General features: G+C 50.7%; 1 protein-coding gene across 1 annotated transcript; it reads right to left on the bottom strand.

The window, feature by feature from the left end:
* Positions 1-2,239: 2,239 nt before the first annotated feature.
* On the bottom strand, positions 2,240-20,891 carry OXTR (oxytocin receptor). Its single transcript, XM_057706009.1, has 3 exons — positions 20,737-20,891; positions 18,786-19,871; positions 2,240-2,735 (listed from the first exon to the last, which is right to left on the bottom strand). Exons 2-3 carry the CDS (start codon positions 19,711-19,713, stop codon positions 2,488-2,490), a joined length of 1,176 nt encoding a protein of 391 aa, XP_057561992.1. The 5' UTR covers positions 19,714-19,871; positions 20,737-20,891; the 3' UTR covers positions 2,240-2,487.
* Positions 20,892-21,635: the final 744 nt, after the last annotated feature.

Genomic DNA, 21,635 nt, shown 5'->3' with positions numbered 1-21,635 from the left:
ATCACCAATTCCAAACATTTTCATCACCCCAAAAGAGCCCTGTATCTTAGCAGTCACTCCCTGTCCACCCCAGCCTCAAGCTCCTGGCAACTACTAATGCTATAATTTGTCTTGGTAATTTTGCCTATTCTGGACATTTCATATAAATGGAATCATGCAGTATGTGGCTTTCCATAATGGCTTCTTTCACTTACCATGATATTTTCAAGGTCCATCCATGTTTGAGCACGTGTCAGTACTTCATTTCATTTTACACTTGAATAATGTGCCACTGTACTTACCATTCATCAGCTGACAGACATTTGGGTTATCTCTATTTTTGGCTATTCTAAGTTACAGTGCTGGAAGCATTTGTGGACGAGTTTTTGTGTGTATACATGCTTCCGTTTCTCTTGAGTGAATACCTAGGAGCAGCATTTCTGGCTCATGTGGTAATTCTATGTTTAACTTTTTGAGGAACTGCCAAACTATTTTCCAAAGTGGCTGCACCACTTTGCCTTCCCACGAGCGATGGAGGAGAGTTCCAATTTCTCTGCACCCTCGCCAGCACCTGTCATTGCCCATCTCTGATTAGAGCCATCTTAGTGGGTGTGCGGTGCTATTTCACTGTGGTTTTGATTTGCATTTCCCTCGTGAGTGAGAATACTGAGCATCTTCACATGTGCTTATGAGCCATTTACCTATCTTCTTTGGAGAAAATACGAAAATACATGTCTATTCATTTCTTTACTCAAATACGTCGCCCATTTTTTAAACTGGGTTATTTGGCTTTTCACTGTTAAATCGTAAAGAGTTCTTGATATATTCTAAATACAAGTATATGGCTTACAAATATCTTCTTCCATTCTCTGAGCTGTCATCACTTTCCTGATAGTGCGCTTTGAAGCACAAAAGTTTTGTGCCCCATTTGATGAGGTCCAATGTATCTATCCGTCCTTTGGCTTGTGTTTTGGGTGTCATATCTACGACACCGTGGCCTAATCCAAGGTCACAAAGATTTATCCCTAGGTTTTCTTCTAAGACTTATAAAGTTTCAGCTGTTACATTTAGGTTGATGCAGTTTGAATTAATTTGTGTATATAGTGTGAAGTAGGGACCCATCTGCATTCTTTTGCATGTGGATATCCAGTCATCTTGGTACCATTTATTGAAAAGACAATCTCCCCTATTGAATTCTCTTGTCACGCTTGTCAAAAATCTATTGGCCATAAATGTAAGGCTTTATACCTGTACTCTCTACTCCATTCCATTGGTCTATATGTCTGCCTTTTTGTCTACAGCACACTCTTTTGATTACTGTAGCTTTGTAATAAGTTTTGAACCAGGAAGGGTAAATCCATCAACTCTGTCCTTCTTTTTCAAGGTTTATTTGGCTGTTCTGGGTCCCGTGTATTTCCACGTAAATTTTAGGATCAGCTTATTAATCTGTGGAAAGAAGTCGGCTAGGATTTTGATAGGGATTACACTGAATCTGTAGATCAACTTGGAGAGTATTGTTACCTTAACAATATTTAAGTCTCTGATCCATGAACACAGAATATCTATTTATTTAAACCTTCTATTTCTTTCAACAATAATTTGTAGTTTTCAGGATATAAGTCCTGCACTTCTTTCGTTAAATTTATTCCAATTCTTTCTGATTCTATTATAAATGGAATTATTTCTTAATTTCATTTTCATACTGCTCAGTGCCAGCGTAAAGAAATACAATTCATTGTTGTCCACAACCCTGAATTCAAATATTAGTTCTAATGGGTTTGTGTATGCTTGTGTGTACATGAACTCCTTAGAATCTTCTATATGCAAAATCACATCATCTGGAAGGAATTTTACTTCTTTTCCTATCTGGATGCTTTTTATTTCCTTTTCTTTCCCAGCTGCTTAAGTATTAGTTTCTTAAACATATTAACCCAAGTTTTAATTGGCTGTCTGTGCCAGACAATCTCCTAAGAGAATTCCCTGCTCTAGGGCCACCTTCTGACAAGCTGGTGCTCAAGGATGCTAGCACCAGTCCACTCGAAGGCAGAAGCACTCTGAGGCCAGGAGGATATTAGCACCACCACCATCAAGGTCCCAGTTCTCACCCCGAGCCTCAGAATACTAGGCTTCTGCACCTACTTACTACCTTTCACAAGATCCCAGGATAAAGGAGTAAAAAGATACTGAAGTGAAATTACAGGTTCAGGGGGAAAAAAAAACAAAACAAAAAAACAAAAAACCAACCCATCCAGCAGCCAGGGGCAGCAGTGGGGTCCGGGCAGCAGGAGAACCCGGGGGGGCCCAGGGGTGATCCGGGGCTTGGCTGATGGCTCAGTCACCCTATCACCTTCCCCCAAGGAGACTGCTTTCCCACCCGACCCGAGCCCTCCCAAGGTGCGGAGGGGTACAAACTGAAAGGTACCTTATACACACACACACACGGCCACCAACGGCCGGACTGTCCCTGTTGCACAGTCCAAGCCAAGGGGGGCGGCCCTGGCCCTGCGGTCACACGGTGGATGGCTGCAAGCAGCTCCTCTGGCTGGAGCTCTGCTGGCTCAGGACAAAGGTGGACGAGTTGCTCTTTTTGCTGACGCTCGTCTCCCCAGGCCTCCTGCCCTTCAGGCAGCTGGACGAGCAGCAGAGGAAGCGCTGCACAAGTTCGTGGAAGAGGTGGCCCGTGAAGAGCATGTAGATCCAGGGGTTGCAGCAGCTGTTGAGGCTGGCCAGGAGCATGGCGATGATGAAAGCCGAGGCTGCGAGGGAGGGTGGGGAGAAAGGAACACAGGGCATCACTCCTGAGAACAGGGGCCAGGAGCCGGTCACAAGACGGAGGACTAAAGAGACCAAGTCCGCCTGCCTTCCATATCCATGCTCTGGGCGTGCACTTGGCCTGGCTCCCATGCCTTCCCGGGCTCAGCCCAGCCCTGGAACGTTCCCTGTGCTTTCTTCCATCCAAAGCTTATCCATCGTGTGCTTCCATCGGCATGGTCACCTGTTTACTCATCACTCACCCCGCAAGTATCGACTGCCTCCCAGAGTATCCAAGAGTACAGAGGCGGAAGCTGCCAGACCTAGTTTGTATTCTAGCCCCGCCAGCAACAAATACTTTAACTCACCAAGAAACTGCTGTTTCCTAATCTTTAAATGGGGATAACAAGAGTCCCCAAATCTCATGGGAACGCTGCAAGGGTGAAAGAGCACCTGGTACCTGAAGGATGCTTAGGAAGTTCCCAGGCAGAGAAGGGAGGAAACACATTCTGGGCAGAAGGAATGGCACAGGCAAAGGCATGGAGACAGAAAAGCATGTGCTATCTTCACAGCTGAGAACACTGAAAACGTTTCTGTGAAGATGCTCCTAAGAGCACTGCCTCTGCACAATAAGACTTGTGCAGGAAAAGGGGACACTAAAATTACATGAGGCACTGTGTTGAAGCTATTACACTGAGGATTTACTGAATTTCAGGTAAAATTAATGATCAGAAATCAACTTCAAGACATTGCATGTCATAAAATTAAACTTCAAAGGGGAATAAAAATTCCTAAGTACTTCCAAATAGGGAGTGGGGTGGGGAACGTGGGTTTCCTTCAATGATCTTAATCTGACAAACTGTACACATGTCCCACCAGCAGAGGAGGACACAGGCATTCGCCCCAGAAACCCACAAGGAAAACCGTTCCCAAGGGCCACATCCTAATGAATGAAGGTAACAGCAAGAAGGTGAAAAACCCTCTAGTCTTTGATATTTTCTGCAAAAAATATTTAAGAAATAACTCCACAATTCAGGAGAGGATTTCTCACAGGGCCGATGGAGTTGCAAGATCTGGATGCCACCATGGACACAGACAGAGCACAGAGACATCTGTCAGCCAAGTCTCCGAGCACCAAAGGGGGAGGGTGATTTGTAAGACCAATTCAGTGGTTCTCAAAGTGGGGTCCCCAGATCACCCGGGAACTTGTTAGAAATGTAAACTCTCGGCCCCACCCTAGATCTGCTGGATCAGACTCCTGGGGGTGAGGCTCAGCAATTTGCTGTAAGCAGCCCTCCAGGGGATTCTGACGCACATGCACATCTGAGAACCGCTGCTCTAATTACGTGGTGCCCCTGTAGGAGCAGAAGCAAGCTACACCATGCAAAGCCTACAAGTCTTGCAAAAGAAAATGTTTAGAAAGCAAAGGAGGGGAATCTATTCCTTAGACTAAAATACTAAAGAAAAGTGGAAAAGTGAAGGGTGGGCAAGAAACCAGTACTTTTGAATTCCTCACTTTCTGTAAAAGAGAATGAAAAAACATATTTGATTTGGATGAGTAAGGAAAAGATGAATTTAAGTTTAGAAATTTTGGTGAAATGTCACAAAGACTAAAAATAGAATGTCTTCAAAATCAAAATTACACATATAAAGTGAAAGAGGCAAAACCAACACATAGAAGTCAACATTTAAAAAGGTATCGAGAAGTGAACTCAGATACAAGGGAAGAATGTAGGTGTACACAGCCATGAAATGCGTAGAAGGATGTCTCAGGAACGCAGTTCTCACTTGGACAGAAAGGCAGCACATTTTACCTCGCTGCACAGAGTTACAGGGCATTATCTTAGCTGTTCATTTAAGCTACGTGCCTCACTCTTGACATTGGGAACTTTAAACTTATTTATCCTCTTTTTAAAAAGCAACCTACAGAAATAGTAACCACAAAAATTAAACAGTTAATGAATTCCTGAGTAGCCCCACCGAGTTTTTCTACCTCCAAGTGGCCAGCCTGGGTGGGAGAAGTTGGGACCACAGCCAGCATCTCTGCCCCCACCTGGCGGCCACAGACATGAATGACCGGGCTGGCCTGGCTCTGGGGGAAGGATGACCCTCTAAGCTGAATCTGCACATATCAAGTTGCCAAATGCTAAGGGCACATTTTGGACTTTTTAAAAATTTGGCAATATCCTAACCAACCAAAGACATGGGTCCCCAGCACTGGAATTTCAAGCTATCTGAGATTAAAAAAACCAGCTATGGAGTACATTTCAAAGGAAGGATGCTGCAGAAATAAAGGCATGAAGATGAGACTGTCCAAGAGCATTCAGAGGCAGCCAGAGTTGGGGGGAGTGGGCTTCACAAGAGAGGAAACTGAAAAGAGCCAGGCTGAGGAGGAGGATCTTGAATCCAGGCTGAGCACGAACTTGAATCTACAGGCAATGGGGAGCCGTTGATGGTTTCTGAGCAAGAGAGTGACTAACTGCACCTCATCTAGTTTCTGCACTTACTGTATCTTGTTTAGGCTACAAAATCGCCCTTTCCAGTGGCTAGAAAAGCTTCCTAGAATTGAAGAATAGAAACAGAACAAAGCATGGAAAATATTGTCCTTGGCATTTTATCCTGTTGTATCCAAGGGGGCACAAGACAATGCAGTAATGATTCCATCAGAATCACGGCTCAAGCTTGCACAGAACAGAACCGTTTTCAAAGCAGCCTTATCTCTGTTTTACAGATGAGGAAAGTGAAGCTCAGAGAAGGGAAATGACTTCCTCAAGGACACACAGTAAGTCACCCTGTGTTCCCACCTGAAAGTAATGAAGTCTGATGTCTTTTAAAGGTAGGTCAGCATTCACACAAGTCAAGCTGGTTCCAGTGAGCAAATCCCCTCAACCCCAAAGCAGACACACGGGCTGGCCGGACAACTGCCCTCACGGTGTGATCTGAAGGACAGAGTCAGAGAGCATCTTTCCTTTCCCAAAAGAGATGTAGGCCCCCTCAGAGGCTAAGCACTGCCTACTCCCCAGTAATGGTCTTTTAAAATCCAGGTGTACCTAGGAGGGAAACACATCGCCTCCTATCAGATCACCAACCTTCCCAGCAGAAATGTCTCCTGGTCTAGATGAGGGGCCAGCAGCCTTCAGCCCAGGGCCCAAACCCCATCTGCGGCTTGTTTTTGTAAACAAAGTTTTACGGGAACACAGCCATGTCCATTCATTCACATATTGTCAATGGCAGCCTTCCCACTACAAGGGCAAAGTAGCTGTTACAAAATCCGTATATCCTGCGAGCCTCACATATTTCCTGTTTGGCCTTTCACAGAAAAAGGTAGCCAATCCTTGATCTAAATGCCTGCAGGAGGAGGAGATGTTAAAAAGCAGAGGGAAAGGGCTCAAAAAGGGGAGGGGCAGACCCACAGGGTAAGCTGAGCCCACTTCTCCCCACACCACCAGAAGCTGAACTGGGTGATGCCTTTGCTTCTAAGAACCCAGACCTCCCACAAACCCTGGCGCTGCCACCTTGCACCTGCAGCCGGAGGGTAACAGCCTGTCCCGAGCAGGCGCCGTCCAGTGCCTGCTCCACACCAGGGCACTAAGGCCCACCCTGTGCCTGCATTCCAGCTGCTCTGAAGGGCCAGCTCAGCTCCCAGGCTCCTGGTGACACTGGCCCCAGCCACACTTTCCACCAAACAAAGTGATGGTGAAGTCGTGTAGACAAAGGAGCGCCTGGAGATCAGAACTGACAGACTCATCCAAGAGAGGTGTGGGCAGTCAGCACCTCCTGGGGGGTCTGGCCAGCGGGGAGCTCCTCACAGAGGATCCAGACCCAAACCTGTGGGGTCTGAACCCCCCTCCCACCTACTCATTCTCTGAGCCACATCTACTGTCTGAGCCTCTTAATATCCTTACGTGTGAAATGGAGGTGACACCCAAGTCCTTGCGGGACTTAGAGAAAAGTGAAAAAAAAAAATAGTGTGAAAGGGCTTCATGAATGGTAAAGTGTTTATTCAAGTTATTATGTTATTATTTACAGATATGAAATATGATCAACTGCGTAACTTTTTATCACCCAAGGTTGGGGACGTCTAGTCTAAGACTGATTCTAGAAACTCTCCTTTACCCTTTTTCCCATGACTTAAAAAATTAAAAAAATCAAAATCAAAACCCAGAGCCCCAAAGGAACTCTAGATAATCTGTTCTGGAAAAATTTATTCTGCCGGTGACATAAGAAACCCAAAAAGGAAGGGGGCTGTCTCCACCAGGAGAGTTGGTTCTCATCTGTCTCTTCCACTCCCCGCCGTAAACGGAACACGGAGCCCTGAGGGTGTACTATCCTCACTCACTCTGGTCCTGACCCAGAAGGGAGGGCAAGTGCGAGGCGCTGGTCCAGGGACTGGCCCTCACACCTGCCTGGCCTGAGCTTAGGGCGTGGGGTGGGGGGAGGTGAGGAGATCAGGTGTCCATGCATCCTTCCATCCTGTCTACTCAGTGCCAGCCATCGAGCTGGCCCTGGGGACCTGCCCTCAAGGGATTCACAAGCTCAGGTGGGAAAGAGAAGCACAGACAGGCACTCTAGTCAACAGGGAGCTGCAGCACTGGGGGAGGGGTGGTGGGCCCAAGGCTGGGGACTGGGGGTGATCTTCAAGTGGAGGCTCCTACATGCCAAGCAGAGGACTAAGCAGGAATGGCCATGCGCCGACAGCAAACGTCCCCTGCTGGCCATTTTATCCTTGGGACACAGAGCGCACGCTAAACGTCCACCCAGCACCGTGACTCAGGGAGGAGGTGGGCAGCCGAGGGCCATGGGAGGACAGGGTGCCCCAGTGATCCACCCGCCCACCAGCCCAGCTCTACTCAAGCCCCAAGAAGTCCCCTGTTCGGATTTCCCGGCACTGCCCCCACCCATCACCATCACGTCACCCTGGGCCCAAATTAGCCCAGAACAGCTGACGGGCAGCTGGCCACAGCCTCTCCCCGCTACGCTGCTCCTGAGGCAACGGACACGTGTCACATACAATTCAAAGACCTACGGCTCATCAGACACCTCTCATCGGAATCCAATCAAGCGTCTCCATTTTCCTAAGAAGCTCTCCCTCCAGAAACCAATCCCTTGATTCAAGGTCCCCTCTCCCGACCCCAATCCCACCATTCCCAAATCAGGTCTCCCTCAGAAGGAATCTGAATCCCTTATTCCTTTAGAAACTATATGAGAATTTGGGAGTTGGGGTGTACAAAAGACTTTTTAAAAAATGATTTCTGAGTGTGCACTCACACAAAGATTGACAACTAACACGTATTATCTTCTCTGAAAAGACCACCATGTTACAACATCGGAATTGTTGTATAAGTCACAGATGCATGATCTTGCTGTGTGTAAGGTCAGGAAGAAGAGCTAAATTTGCGAACTACAGAGCTTTAAATGATCTTCTGTGATGTCACTGCTCAACTCTGGGGCCAAGTGAGGCCCAGTGGGCAGGAGCTGAGGAATAATCACATTCTAGAAGCAAAAATGCTGGGGCTTCCTGCAAACAACCAGCCCTTCTCTACCCTCTGGAGAACAACAGGGCCCTGATACCAATTTGGGCCACATATGTAAAGGCAAGCCACACGTTTCGGTAACAGAGGTAATACATTGAAGCCTCATTACTTGATGTTCAGTCAACAGGCCAGCTGCAGGGGCTCTGCACAGGCATCACGTGGGAGATTGTTAAAAATGCAGACTCATGGGCCCCACCCAGACCTACTGAATCAGAATCTGCATTTTAACAAGTTCCCCACTTGATCTGTGTGCACAATGAAGCCTGAGAAGTATTCCTCCAATAGGGGGAAACATAATAAAGTAACTGTCCAATGATCTCATCAGGAAATGTGCACTTGCTTCTTTGCATAGCCAGCTCCTACTCACCCTTCAAAACCCTTTTCAAATGTTGCTTCCTACTCCCTCTTGCAAGAGCACCAGAATTACAACTACCTGCTGAACAATCATCGACAGAAAGACACTGGAACTCACCAAAAAGGACACCCCACATCCAGAGACAAAGGAGAAGCCACAATGAGATGGTAGGAGGGGTGCAATCGCGTTAAAATCAAATCCCATAAATGCTGGGTGGGTGACTCACAAACTGGAGAACAGTTATACTGCAGAAGTCCACCCACTAAAGTGAGGGTTCTGAGCCCCACGTCAGGCTTCCCAACCTGGAAGTCCAGCACCGGGAGGAGGAATTCCCAGAGAATCAGACTCTGAAAGCCAGCAGGATTTGATTGCAGGACCTCCACAGGACAGGGGGAAACAGAGACTCCACTCTTGGAAGGCACACAAAAAAAATGTGCTCACCAGGACCCAGGGGGAAGGAGCAGTGACCCCATAGGAGACTGAACCAGACCTACCTGCTGGTGTTGGGGGGTTGCCTGCGGAGGTGGGGGGCAGCTGTGGCTCACCGAGGAGATGGGGCACTGGCAGCAGGGGTTCTGGGAAGTGCTCATTGGTGTGAGCCCTCCCAGAGTCCGCCATTAGCCCCACCAAAGAGCCTGTGGGCTCCGGTGCTAGGTAGCCTCAGGCCAAACAACCAACAAGGTGTGAACACAGCCCCACCCATTAGCAGACAAACAGATTAAAGTTTTACTGAGCTCTGCCCATCAAATTGGATTAAAGTCTTACTGAGCTCCGCCCACTCATCCCTACCCACCATCAGTCCCTCCAATCAGGAAGCACCCATGAGCCTCCTAGATAGCTTCCTCCACAAGAGGGCAGATAGCAGTATCAAGCAGTATCAGCAGTATTTTGTCCTGTGGAACTGAAAACCACAGCCACAGAAAGACAGAGAAAATGAAAAAGCAGAGGACTTTGTACCAGATGAAGGGACAGGATAAAACCCCAGAAAAACAACTCAATGAAGAGGAGATAGGCACCCTGCCAGAAAAAGAATTCAGAATAATGATGGTGAAGATGATCCAGGACTTTGAAAAAAGACTGGATGCAAAGATCGAAAAGTTTACCAAAGACCTAGAAGAATTAAAGAGCAAACAAACAGAGATATGCAACACAATAACTGAAATGAACAATACACTAGAAGGAACCAATAGCAGATTAACTGAGGCAGAAGGGCGAATAAGTGACCTGGAAGGCAGAATGGTGATAATCACTGATGCGGAAAAGAATAAGGAAAAAAGAATGAAAAGAACTGAAGACAGCCTAAGAGACCTCTGGGACAATGTTAAACGTGCTAGCATTCGCATTATAGGGGTCCCAGAAGGAGAAGAGAGAGAGAAAGGACCCAAGAAAACATTGGAAGAGATTATAGTTGAAAACTTCCCTAACGTGGGAAAGGAAATAGCTAGCCAAGTGCAGGAAGCACAGAGAGTCCCAGGCAGGATAAACCCAAGGAGAAACATGCCAAGACATATAGTAGTCAAACTGACAAAAATTAAAGACAGAGAAATGTTATTAAAAGCAACAAGGGAAAAACGACAAATAACATACAAGGGAACTCCCATAAGGGTAACAGCTGATTTCTCAGCAGAAACTCTGCAAGCCAGAAGGGAGTGGCAGGATATATTTCAAGTGATGAAAGGGAAGAAACTACAACCAAGAATACTCTACCCAGCAAGGATCTCATTCAGATTCGATGGAGAAATCAACAGCTTTACAGACAAGCAATAGCTAAGAGAATTCAGCACCACCAAACCAGCCCTACCACAAATGCTAAAGGAACTTCTCTAAGTGGGAAACATAAGACAAGAAAAGGACCTACAGAAACAACAACAAACCAATTAAGAAAATGGTAATAGGAACATACATATCGATAATTACCTTGAATGTAAATGGACTAAATGCACCAACCAAAAGACACAGACTGGCTGAATGGATACAAAAACAAGACCCATATATAGGCTGTCTACAAGAGACCCACTTCAGACCTAGGGACACATACAGATGGAAAGTGAGGGGATGGAAAAAGATATTCCATGCAAATGGAAATCAAAAGAAAGCTGGAGTAGCAATACTCATATCAGATAAAATAGACTTTAAAATAAAACATGTTACAAGAGACAAGAAAGGACATTACATAAAGATCAAGGGATCCATCCAAGAAGAGGAGATAACAATTATAAATTCATATACACCCAATATAAGAGCACCTCAATACATAAGGCAAATGCTAACAACTATGAAAGAGGAAATGCAAGGCAGAAATAGAGACAAAGGTGTGGAGAACAAACACATGGACACCAAGTGGGGAAAGCAGGGAGGGCTCGGGGGGGATGAACTGGGAGATTGGGACACCAAATTGTACACTCTAAATATATGCTGTTTATTGTCTGTTAATTGTATCTCAATAAAAGTTCTTAAAAAAAATGTGCTTCCTCTCTGAAATCCTCCTGATTGTTTTCCCCAGGGAGATGGAATACAACGAATGCCTCCTGGGGGCACTCACAGTACTTGATAAATGAATACCTCTCTTACAGCATCATCCCTTCATATTGGCATTATTTATGTTTATAATCTGTGGTTGGAGACTGTGTGACATTCGTGGCTCTGTATGTGGCCACTGGAACAGACTGGAAAATGGGAAATGTTCACTAATGGACTAAGGTGAATTGAAGCATGAAATTAGCAGACAGGAAGTCCTGATAAATCAGCCACCACCACTAGCATGCTGGAAAGGCAAAAAAAGAATTTCCCTGCCTGACTGACGACGGGAGATGGGCCCCTAACAAGATGACTGGACTCAAATGCAATTCCCTCTGGGGAAATTAAGTTCACACTCAGATATCAAGGTCAGGCAGAGAGAAAGAGAAAGAAACAGGACGAGTAAGAGTGGCCATTACAGTGTGAGGCGTGGGCCGTGGCGGGCAGAGGGCCATGGTACTGAAGCATCCGGCAAAAGGGTGGGAGATGTCAGCTCCCAGCAGAGCACAGAGGAAGGTGCTGGGAGTCGCTGCCCCTCAGTGGCCAGGAATCAGGATCACTGGAATCAGGAATCGGGGGCTGGGACACGAAAGACCACTTCCCTCTCACCCACCCCTCATACTAGGGTCCCCTTGGGCTTCCAGACCCAGAGCTAGAACCTCCCCACCTGGCCTCTGGCTGCGTCTTCCGGGCAAGCCCTTAATTTCTCTTGACCTCTTAACAATCTTGCTCCCACCATCAGCGGGCTTGCCACCGCTAAACAAAAACTGTAGCCCCTCAGCAAAAATGCGCTCCTGAGCTCATGACAACCCTCACTCCCTCAGCTGCACGGGCTCACCCCAGGACCCTGACAAGTCTTGAAATTTCTCTACTTTTAAAGCATTTACTGAGCACTTACTACATGCCAGGCCCTGTGCCACCAGCACCCTCCACCCTGCCCACAACCTAAGCCCTGTTCTTAACCGCAGCAAAAAGCCCCAGGCAGGTTTAGTCAGCCACCCAGGGTGAGGGCTGCAGCTCCATCTGGCCACACCCAGGGACAGAACTATTCTGGCAAAAACTGGGGATGTCCCTCCCAGAGGTTGGTGGGTGTACCTAGAGACCAACCTTGGCCTGAGTGTCCCGCGTTTATGCATGTACCAGCTGCTGGCCACAGGAGGGCGGGTGAGGTACTGCGGAGGGGTCCTTGTACACTCTCCTCACAGGAGGACTGACAGAGGCAGAGTCTGTGTGGACAGGACCCTTGGGAGGCGCTGAATCACTGCTTGTAGAATGAATGCATTGGAGGAGGAAGGAGACCCCCAGCTGGGGGCAACAGGGAAAGCTTCATGAAAGTGAACACTGGATAAAGCTGCCAAGTCCAGCTGTTCAGGCTGTGCACTGCACAGCTCTTAGGAACATCATTCTCACAGACCTTAAGGTAAATGGAACCCCCTGGAGTTGTGCACAAAGCAGCCCACACATTGGACTTGGGCTTCGAAGGGTGGGTCTCTGCAGAAGAGACTCCTGGGATGGGAACAGAATCAGCATGGGTGCCAAGAAAAAGGCCCCGTGGGAAGTGGCAAGTCAGCAGCCTGGCTGTGGGTGCACTAGGCAGAAAGGCCAGACCCCAGGGCAGAGGGGATGAGGGTACTCATTTGTCAGATAATAGTTCAGGACAGACAGACACAGTGGATCCAAACCAGTGGTTCTCAACCAGGGCGATTTTGCCCCTTAGGGGACATTTGGCAACGTCTGGGGACATTTTTGGTGGTCACAAGTGCAGGGAGGTGCTAGCGGCATCTACCGGGTGGGGGCCAGGGATGCTGCTAGACATCTTTCATCACACAGGACAGCCGCCCGCCCCACACCACACTCACAGTAAAGACTGTCTGTCTGCCCCCAAATGTCCATAGTGCCAAAGTTGAGAAACCGCGCTCTAAACCAAGAAGGTGGTGATGGAAAAGGGAAGGAAAGTACGGACACGAGAGATACTTAGCTAAGACGCAGCTAAGATAGTGGGATCGGCAGATGGCAAGAAAGAGTCGAGGGACACGTACTTTGAACCCACAGTGCCGAGAGGGCCAGCCATTAGTGCCCCCATAGCTGGGTGGGCACGTGCTGGGGAAGAGATTCCAGGAGAAGGTACAGGGCTCTGCTTTGGTGGGCCTGGGGCGGAGCCAAGAGTCAGGTTTTTAACAAGTGCCCAGGAGACCCAACGCTGAGAGTGGTGGGGAGAGAAGCAGCCTGGCGCGAAATGACATGGGTTCGAACCCCAACCCCACTACTTACTCAGCAAGACTACTGAGCAAGCCATGATTCTCTGAGCCTCAGTTTCCTCATCTGTGAAATGGGGATAATGCCCCCTTACCTTGCTGTGTCTGGGTGAGGATGAGAGGTGGGGTCAGGCACAGGGTCTGGCCCTCAATAAGGGGCGGCTACTGATTTCAACTCACCCATCTCCTCACTTCACTGAAACTGATGTCCAGAGAGGGTGTTGTGTTCCATCACGAGGTATTATCCCCATGGCTCAGGTGGAAATGACAGAGGCCCAGGGACCTGCCCCAAATCACACCGATGCCCTGAGACCAGGCCTCTGAAGGGGACTCTCAACACTTTCCAGGGCCCAGGGGCTCTGGCAGGTGGGGCCCTCCCACACCCCTGCTCCACCTCCCACCCCCTCCCCAAACTACTCACATATCCATCAAATGGGAAAAAATATGCAGTAAAGGCTCACCCAGCAGATTTTTTTTTCTGTTATTAATCAAACCTTCAGGGGGAAAATCGTGAAGTCACCTTGGGGCAGAAACCCAAGAGAAAACATTAGCATTAGTCAAGAACATAAAAACACCCGTAATTGCTTAATCAGACCAGAATGTGGTCATTAACTGCCCATCTAATGGCAATTTATGCCCTGAAGGGCCAAGCTTGGGAAAACGAAAGCTCTGACCTATGTCTTTCTGCCACCCCCTTGCCCCCCACAACCACTGCTCTCTGTATCATTGGGGTGCCTGACTAGCAGCCCCCTCCAAGGTACTCAGCCCACCCACACCTTGGGCACACTGTCCCTGGAAAGGGAAGGTGGGCAGCCACACTGGAGGGGGCACAGTTCCACAGAAAGCAGGAGTGGCTGGCAAGCTCTTTAGACAGATGGGGAAATGCTTAAAATCAGACCTCTTATGCATTTCAACCTTCCTCCTGGTACAACACCCAGGCAGATGCTTGACTGTCCCCAGTGGTGGGGCGCTCACTTCTTCACCAAGTAGCCAATTCTACTGCTGGGGGGCTGCCCAAAGGGTCCTTACTTCTCGAGTCCAACTCTGTACATCCATCCCTGCCCCATCATCCCCTCCTGCTCCCATATCCTACATATTTGTTCAACAAGCACTGACTGAGCTCTGACAGGTGGGCAGCCTTGTGCTAGGCACTGGGTACACACCAGGGAACAGGGTAAGTGGTGTCCTGTTGTGACAAGGCTCACAGTCCACCTCTCTGGCTTTAACGAGCTTCTCCACATACCAACCTCCCTCGACACACCACCTACCGTCCAGCAAACTCGGCCTCCACCCCACCCCCTCCACCCAGGCTTTCGAGAGAAAAATGTCTATTTCCTCCAGCTGGAATAACTGCCGAGATTCTCAAAGCCAATCCCAAGAATGCAAACAAACTTTTAACGACTAGAATGGTGGGGGGCCGGGGAAGGAGGAGAAGAGTGGCACTGATCATGTGGCCCCCACGTGCCACGCGTCACTCCACGTCATCCTCATAACAGCCCACGAGCAGACTTGCTATCTTCACTATAACAGAGGAGGAAGCTGAGGCTCAGAGAGGGGAAACCACCTGCTCGAGGATACACAGGAGAAAGTGGCGGGGGGGCTCCAACACACAGGCCAGTTGTGTGGCTCCAACACCTCCTTTTTCCCTGCACCAGGACTTGGGGTCCTATAGCACCTGCCTGCTGTCTGGAGCAACAGGATACATCCAACCATCTTCATCTCCTCCTTGCGAACCACCCCGGGGTCACAGTCCTCGGGACCAGCAGCAAAGCAAGTTCCATGGAGTTCAAGGGAAAAGGCTGGTGCCAAATCTTTGGCTGTGCAATTTGATCCTGAAAGTTCCATCCAGGGCTTGTCCTAACCAGGGGTGTCTGGCTCCAGCCCTCCTTCTGCAGCGTCACCTGTCTCACCAAAGCAGGGCCCCACCTGCATAGGGCTGCTCTGAAGGCGGGGGGGTAGGGCACGGCTCATTAATATCACCACAACCCTCCTCTTTCTTTTTTCTCCTCTCACTGCTTCTTCCTCTGAACAATGGAAATATTGAAACTGAGAGTTCTCTTTGCTTTGGCTCTTATAAAAAGGAGGTCCCATGTGCAGCTCACCCCCGCCACACGCAAAGCCTTTATTATTGCTGTTATTATATTACTATTTTTCTATCCTTTTTCCCCTTTCTTCCCAGTTTCCTCACATCCATTTTATCTTGTTGTGGTACCTGAATCTTTGAGCCCCCGTCAAATTATTTTTGGAACAAGATGAGCTCTAAACCCATAAAGGCAGCACTTGATGGGAATGAAGGTGTACGATGAGAGAGATGGAAAAGCGGTGTTGGGTTTTGAGGGAATGGCAGGGGGAGGGAACCCTAAGGAAGAAAGGACTTAGAGTCCCGTGGGGGCCATGAGGCCAGCTGCCAAGGCACGTGTGATTTCTCCAGCCACCCTGGAAGCCCCGACCTGTGGTCAGCCATTAAGGAGTACTCACTGGCCCAGAGGCTTTCATGATGAAGCTGCCAGCAGGAACAAGGCCCTACTCCTGCCTCCCTGGGCTTCCAGGAAGAATGTCTCACTATTCACAAGGGCTCCCTGGATTTCTAGTTCCCAGTCGCCAGGAGATACGTAGAGCCAGGGGCCCTGATCTAGAGAGTTTGCATTCTGATAAATTCCCCTCCTCTTGGACAGGAAGGGGAGGGCTGTGCATCAGTTCCACCTTGCTGATCAAAAGCTCAAGCAGCTCGAATGTCCGTCTTGCTCCCGCCTTACTACCTGCCCATAGCCTTGAGACGGAGTCACGTCTCTGAACTGATTGTAAATGCCATTGTTTCTGATCCCAGCCTGCTACTCGGAATTATCCAAATTAATGCCAAGTGTGCACAAGGCATGCTTCTGGCTCAGCCCACACCCCAGGACCCTGAACCCTGGCGTTGACCAGGCCAGTGGCAGACGCCTGAGTCCTCTGGGCTCCATGGGCCGGGTGCCCGCTCCTGACACCATGCTGGGGGAGGGGGTGCTGGCAGCATTGGTGTCAGGACTCCCTTGTCGTCTGCATTTGTGCTCTTCTCAGAGCAGCAGGGGCAGAAGGCCAAGGAGGACCCGGAGGACCTGGGTGTTTCACCTGCCACCACCCTTTCCTCTGAACCAGGAAAGGAGCAAAGGGAAATAGGACCTGAGGCTCCAGGAGCCTGTCTCTTCCCCTGTTCCTGGAGCCTGAGTAGACGCCTGTCTCTGCTGCACGTCCCCCCATGCCCCGGAAATCCTCAGGGGGCCACGTGTACCCAAAATACCTCTGGCCCCACTTTAGCTGGGGACTCCCTCTCGCTCTCTCTTCCTGTATCTTGTTTTTAAGACAATAAACTTTTCAAGTGTAGAAAAGATCTAAATTTTACTGAGTGATCATGACTTGTGTTGCCCACATCCTCTAATTCTTTAGGGAGGAAAGTGAGAAGAAGGAGTGCAGGTGCCAGTACGGAAATCATACAGCGGGGAGGTGGGGAGGGAGGGAGAAAAGTCACCAGGGAGAAAATGAACAGGAGAGGAGCCAGGCTATCTGACAAATGAAAGAACAGAAGGATGAAATGTCCTCATTCTGAAACCAAGACACCCAGGGGCAAGTGGGGAGGTAAGGACCCTTCAGTGAGTAAAGGGTCGAGACAGGACTAGATCCCAGGTCTCCCCAATACCTGCCCTAAGGGGGTGTCAGTCTCACTTCCTCAAGGGCTGGTGTCTGAGCTCCTCAAGACCTGGGTCAAGTATCTCTTCGGATCCCACCCAGGAAACAGGTGTGGCCTGATGCCGTATCTAGAAATACCCACTACTGGCTTTTGCCCAAACCAACTCCCTAGTTGTGTGCCCTTCATAAGAAGCCTGGCATTGGTGGGGATGAGGTGGGGGCAGGAAACCCCAGTTCTAGTCTGCCTCCCATTTGCTGTGTGATCTGGAGTCAGTGCCTTCCCCTCTCTGGACCCCTGAACCCCCTCTGCAAGGTGTTTCCAGGGGCTGCACCATGAAGTAAGGCTGGCTCTGCTGAGTCTTCACAGCAATCCTCACCCGCAAACCACCAGGCCGGGCATACCTCAGGTGCTCAACAAATGCTGAATGATAACTGCTCTGGCCACTAAGGCAAACAATGGGCTAATTAGGAGGGCTGGGGAAAGCTAGAAGTCTGTGGTTTGGGAAAGAGAGCAAAAGCAAAGTTATCCAACTGAATGAAGGGAGATTTCAGCTTCCACGGGATGACTCTGTTGGAGACTACTGTTAGCAGTAGTGATTCTCTCCAAAAACGGGACATGTGCACTATCTCAAGGGCAGAACCAGTGAAAGCAAGCCCCTCAGTCTTTCCTTACAAGCATTTGAGCTGTAGGCATCCCAGTGCAGTGTCATGTGCTTACCCTCAAACCAAAAGGTGTAAGTCATTCACCACCACTGATCAACCCTCCTGCTCTCTGCAAATAAGCTGCCGGAAATGCCCGTGGTGAAGACTGCAGGAGGGAGCTGCCTTGGAGCTCCCGGACTCAAAGCGCTGGCCACAAGCCAGAGCCAGAGGCGCTGGGCTCCCCCAAGATCCCCCCCCACAGAGCCTCCCATTCTACCCTCTCCTCCGGGTCTCCCCACCACCTTCAGCCCTGACCTTCTAGTCCTCCAATCTGGAGAGCCTTCCTAAATCACCCAGCTTTCCGAGTCAAACGGGAAAGTCTGCCACCCGGCTCCCTTCCCTGCCCACCCTCACCCCTCTGCAAAAGCAAAGCCTTGGTTCCTGGGCACCGCCAGCCCCGCCCCCACAGTACTCACTGCTCCACCTCCACTGGGCAAGGGGTTCAGGGACTAGTTTCCGAACCCCGACTGCACCCTGCCCTGCACCTTCTCAGTGCTTGGTTGGAGGAATCCAATTGCCCACCTCCCGCTTCTCTGAACCAAACCAGACTCAGGGGTTCAGGCTGACTTGAACTTAAAGTGGAAGTTCAATGTTAAGGTGAACTTAAGGTGGCAGGAGCTTGAGCTTGGGCCTGGGTTGGAAAGTCACCTCCCCCCATCGCTAACCAGGTGGAAAAGGCAAGTCATTGGAAACCTCGGTTTCCTGGTCCATCATAGTGAACCAAATACGCCACATGTAGCTCAAAGACCCATAGTTTAACCCATAGGGCTATAGACTTTATGTGCATTTTCTCATTTCATTCCCCTACTGCTGGGAAGAACTGGTAGTTTTATCATCTTTGTTATTTTACAGAAAAGTAAGTCAAGGTGCAGGCAAGTTTAGCCCTAAATCACTTAGCCAGCGGATGATGGGGCCATGACTCAACACCCCCCCCCCCATAAGGCCCCCATAACCCTGGACGTTCAGATGCTGCAGGACCTGGGCCCCGCCCCGCCGAGCTCCCTCCTCCCGGTTTCCGGCCTATGCTACCTTCCTTGGGCGCATCGGCATCCCAGACGCTCCACATCTGCACAAAGAAGAATGGCGTCCAGCACACGATGAAGGCCAACACGATGATGAAAGTCATCTTGACCGTGCGGATCTTGGCCTTAGAGATGAGCTGGACGCTGCTGACCCGGGCCAGAGCCGCGCGCCCCCCGCTGTCTGCCGCCGCGCCCTCGGGCCCTGCGGCGGTCTCCGCCGCCGCCGCCGCGGTCTTGAGCCGCAAGTTCTGCCAGATTTTGAAACTGATGAGGCCGTAGCAGGCGGCAAGCACGATGACAGGCACGATGTAGACGGCGAGCGTGATCCACGTGATGTAGGCCTTGGGCCCCCAGGGCTGGATGAAGACGGCCCAGCAGTCGAAGACGCCGTCGGCCACCTCTCGCAGCGAGAAGATGTGCACCTGCGGTGCGCTGGCCACCAGGCAGCCCAGCCACGTGGCGAGCACGGCCAGCCGGTCGGCGCGGCGGCGCAGCGCACGCAGCGGCTGGCAGATGGCCAGGCAGCGGTCGAGCGACATGAGCAGCAAGAGGTAGGTGGAGGCGAACATGCCCACCACCTGCAGGTACTTGACGAGGCGGCACAGCAGGTCGGGCCCGTAGAAGCGGAAGGTGATGTCCCACAGCAGCTGCGGCAGCACCTGGAACACCGCCACCACCAGGTCGGCTATGCTCAGGTGCTTCATGAAGAAGAAGAGGCGCGAGTGCTTGCGGCGCGTGGTGCGCAGCGCCAGCAGCACGCACGCGTTGCCGCTCAGCGCCAGGAAGAGGATGAGGCACAGCACGGCCACCTCCACCCGCGCCAGGGCCTCGTTGCGCTGTGGCGGCCCACTGGTGCGGTTGCCCTCGGTCCCCAGGGGCGCCGCGCTCCGGTTGACCGCCTCGGCGCTCCAGTTGGCGGCAAGCGCACCCTCCATGACCGCGGCCGCTGCCGCGCGCCCCAGGCCCTCCGGCTCTTTAAGGCGTGGCGCGCTGGGCGGGGCCCGACGCGCTGTCCCCGCGCGCCTGGAAGCGGGGTGGGGGCTCCTGGGTTCCAGTCCCTGAGACTCCGCGGACCGATCTGCCGGGTCGGACTCTGAAACAAACCCCGAGGGCCGTGAGAAAACCGCACGTTTCTCTCCGACGCCTGTGCAGCTCAGCTGTCCCCTTTCCGGGAACTCCAAATCATCTCGGACTACGGTCACAAAACCGCCGACCCTGGGGTTGCTCAGCCTCCACCCTGAAAATCCCCTTTTGAGGGTACCTCCTCTGAGAAACGAAATGAGCGGGAATACCGGACCCGCCGTTCCTGGAGATAGTCGCTTCCACTGAAGCAGAGGGAGATACTCATAATTGGCTTCCTCCGGGGCTGGCACTTCTAAGCCAGCCACCTCCCCTAGGGATCCCCCAACAAGCTACCCACCGCCCAGGACCCACAGCACAGCCACCTCCCGTGAAACCCAAACCAGCCACCTCTCCTAGCAAACCCTACTCCAGCTTCTCCCTCCCGAGACTCCCAAACTGACACTTGCCTGGGAAACTCCGCTCTCTACTATCTCCCTCCAACACCGTTTCTAAAATGCTTAACCACCCACCCCTGAACTTCCACCAACAGCTGCTTCTTTGGAACCCAGTCCAGTAGTCCATCCTGGAGGCACTCCTGACTCAATTCTACCCAGGACGCCCAACCGCTGTTCCCAGTACCCCTCTGGCCTAGACACCTCTCGCGGGTTTCCTCCCAGCCCAGCGTCCTCGAAGGTTCGGAAACTCGTAAGTCGAGGGGTGTCTCGGCCGCCGACAGCCAAGGGCTCTACGTCTAGATCCTGGGCAGTCACTTCTCTCAGAGCACAGGCGGCGCCTCCAGGAATTAGAATCGCAAGGCACCCCACCACCTCCACTCGAGTCCCAGTGGCTCCACCGGCCCCAGCCGTCCCGTCCACCCGTGCGCAGGACCCAGCTACCTGCACGGAGTCGCCGGACGAACCTAAGGCTGTCTCCCTGGGGAAGTTGCACGGCCGCGGACGGCTCCAAAGCCGCGTGCGCTCCTGGTCCAGGTTGAAGTGGCTGCTGCCGGTACGGTCTCACAGGATGCTGAGGGCTCGGACTCTCGAGCCTGGGCTGGAATCCCCTAGCCCGCAGCCTGACTGGCCGCTGGATAGGGACTGGAGGAGAGCGAGGAGCGCTGACGAGGCTGTGCGCACGGACGGCGTCGGGATGCGGCGCTGCCTGGCGGTGGTCCGCTTTTCTGCAGCGGGTGGAGCGGGCTCCACCATCACCATACAGGTCCGCCAGGAGGCGCGGGAGGCAGGCATTGCCGACCCCCGCTGAGCGATATAAATTTGCGTTGCCCCAGCGCGGTAACAAACAGCCTTATTTCACAGTGGCTTAAAGCAGCAAGAGGGAAGGAGCCCATAAATAACCCGCTTGGTTTCTTCCTTTCTTGGTTTAGAAGCTCCTGACTCTCAAGCAAATGGGAGGCTTGCATAGCAGTGTTTTCCTGTTCAGTTGTTACAAAAGCATTTAACTGATATTTCCCAATCATCAGGTCAATTTCGGGGCTTCCCACCCCACCCCAGCTTGATGCAGTGAATTTAGCAGTGAATTCAAGTTAAGTCCTTGCTTTGAAATACTTTTGTTTCTATTCCCATTCATGAGGAATTAGAAATGCTTTCTGTTCCAATCAGTGCTGGGAGAGGTCTTCATTCTTTAGGTAGTTTTAGGGGAAGATCTCAAGCCAAAAAAAAAAAAAAACTATCTTCATTTTAGAGTGATTCTGCTCATCTATGGCCCACAGCCATTTCTGCTTCTTTGCCATGCTTCAAAATTAAAATCCTAAAAGATGTCAAGGAAATATGAAATG

Source organism: Hippopotamus amphibius, chromosome 13, assembly GCF_030028045.1.
Source record: "Hippopotamus amphibius kiboko isolate mHipAmp2 chromosome 13, mHipAmp2.hap2, whole genome shotgun sequence".
Lineage (NCBI taxonomy): Eukaryota > Metazoa > Chordata > Mammalia > Artiodactyla > Hippopotamidae > Hippopotamus > Hippopotamus amphibius.
This window is presented reverse-complemented; position numbering and strand designations above follow the sequence as displayed.

Bases quoted from the DNA above. Each gene is read 5' to 3' on its own strand.
- OXTR (XM_057706009.1), bottom strand. From the start codon at position 19,713: ATGGAGGGTGCGCTTGCCGCCAACTGGAGCGCCGAGGCGGTCAACCGG. The intron at 2,736-18,785 runs GTAGCATAGGCC...CCTCCCTCGCAG, and splicing joins TGCCGATGCGCCCAAGGAAG to CCTCGGCTTTCATCATCGCC.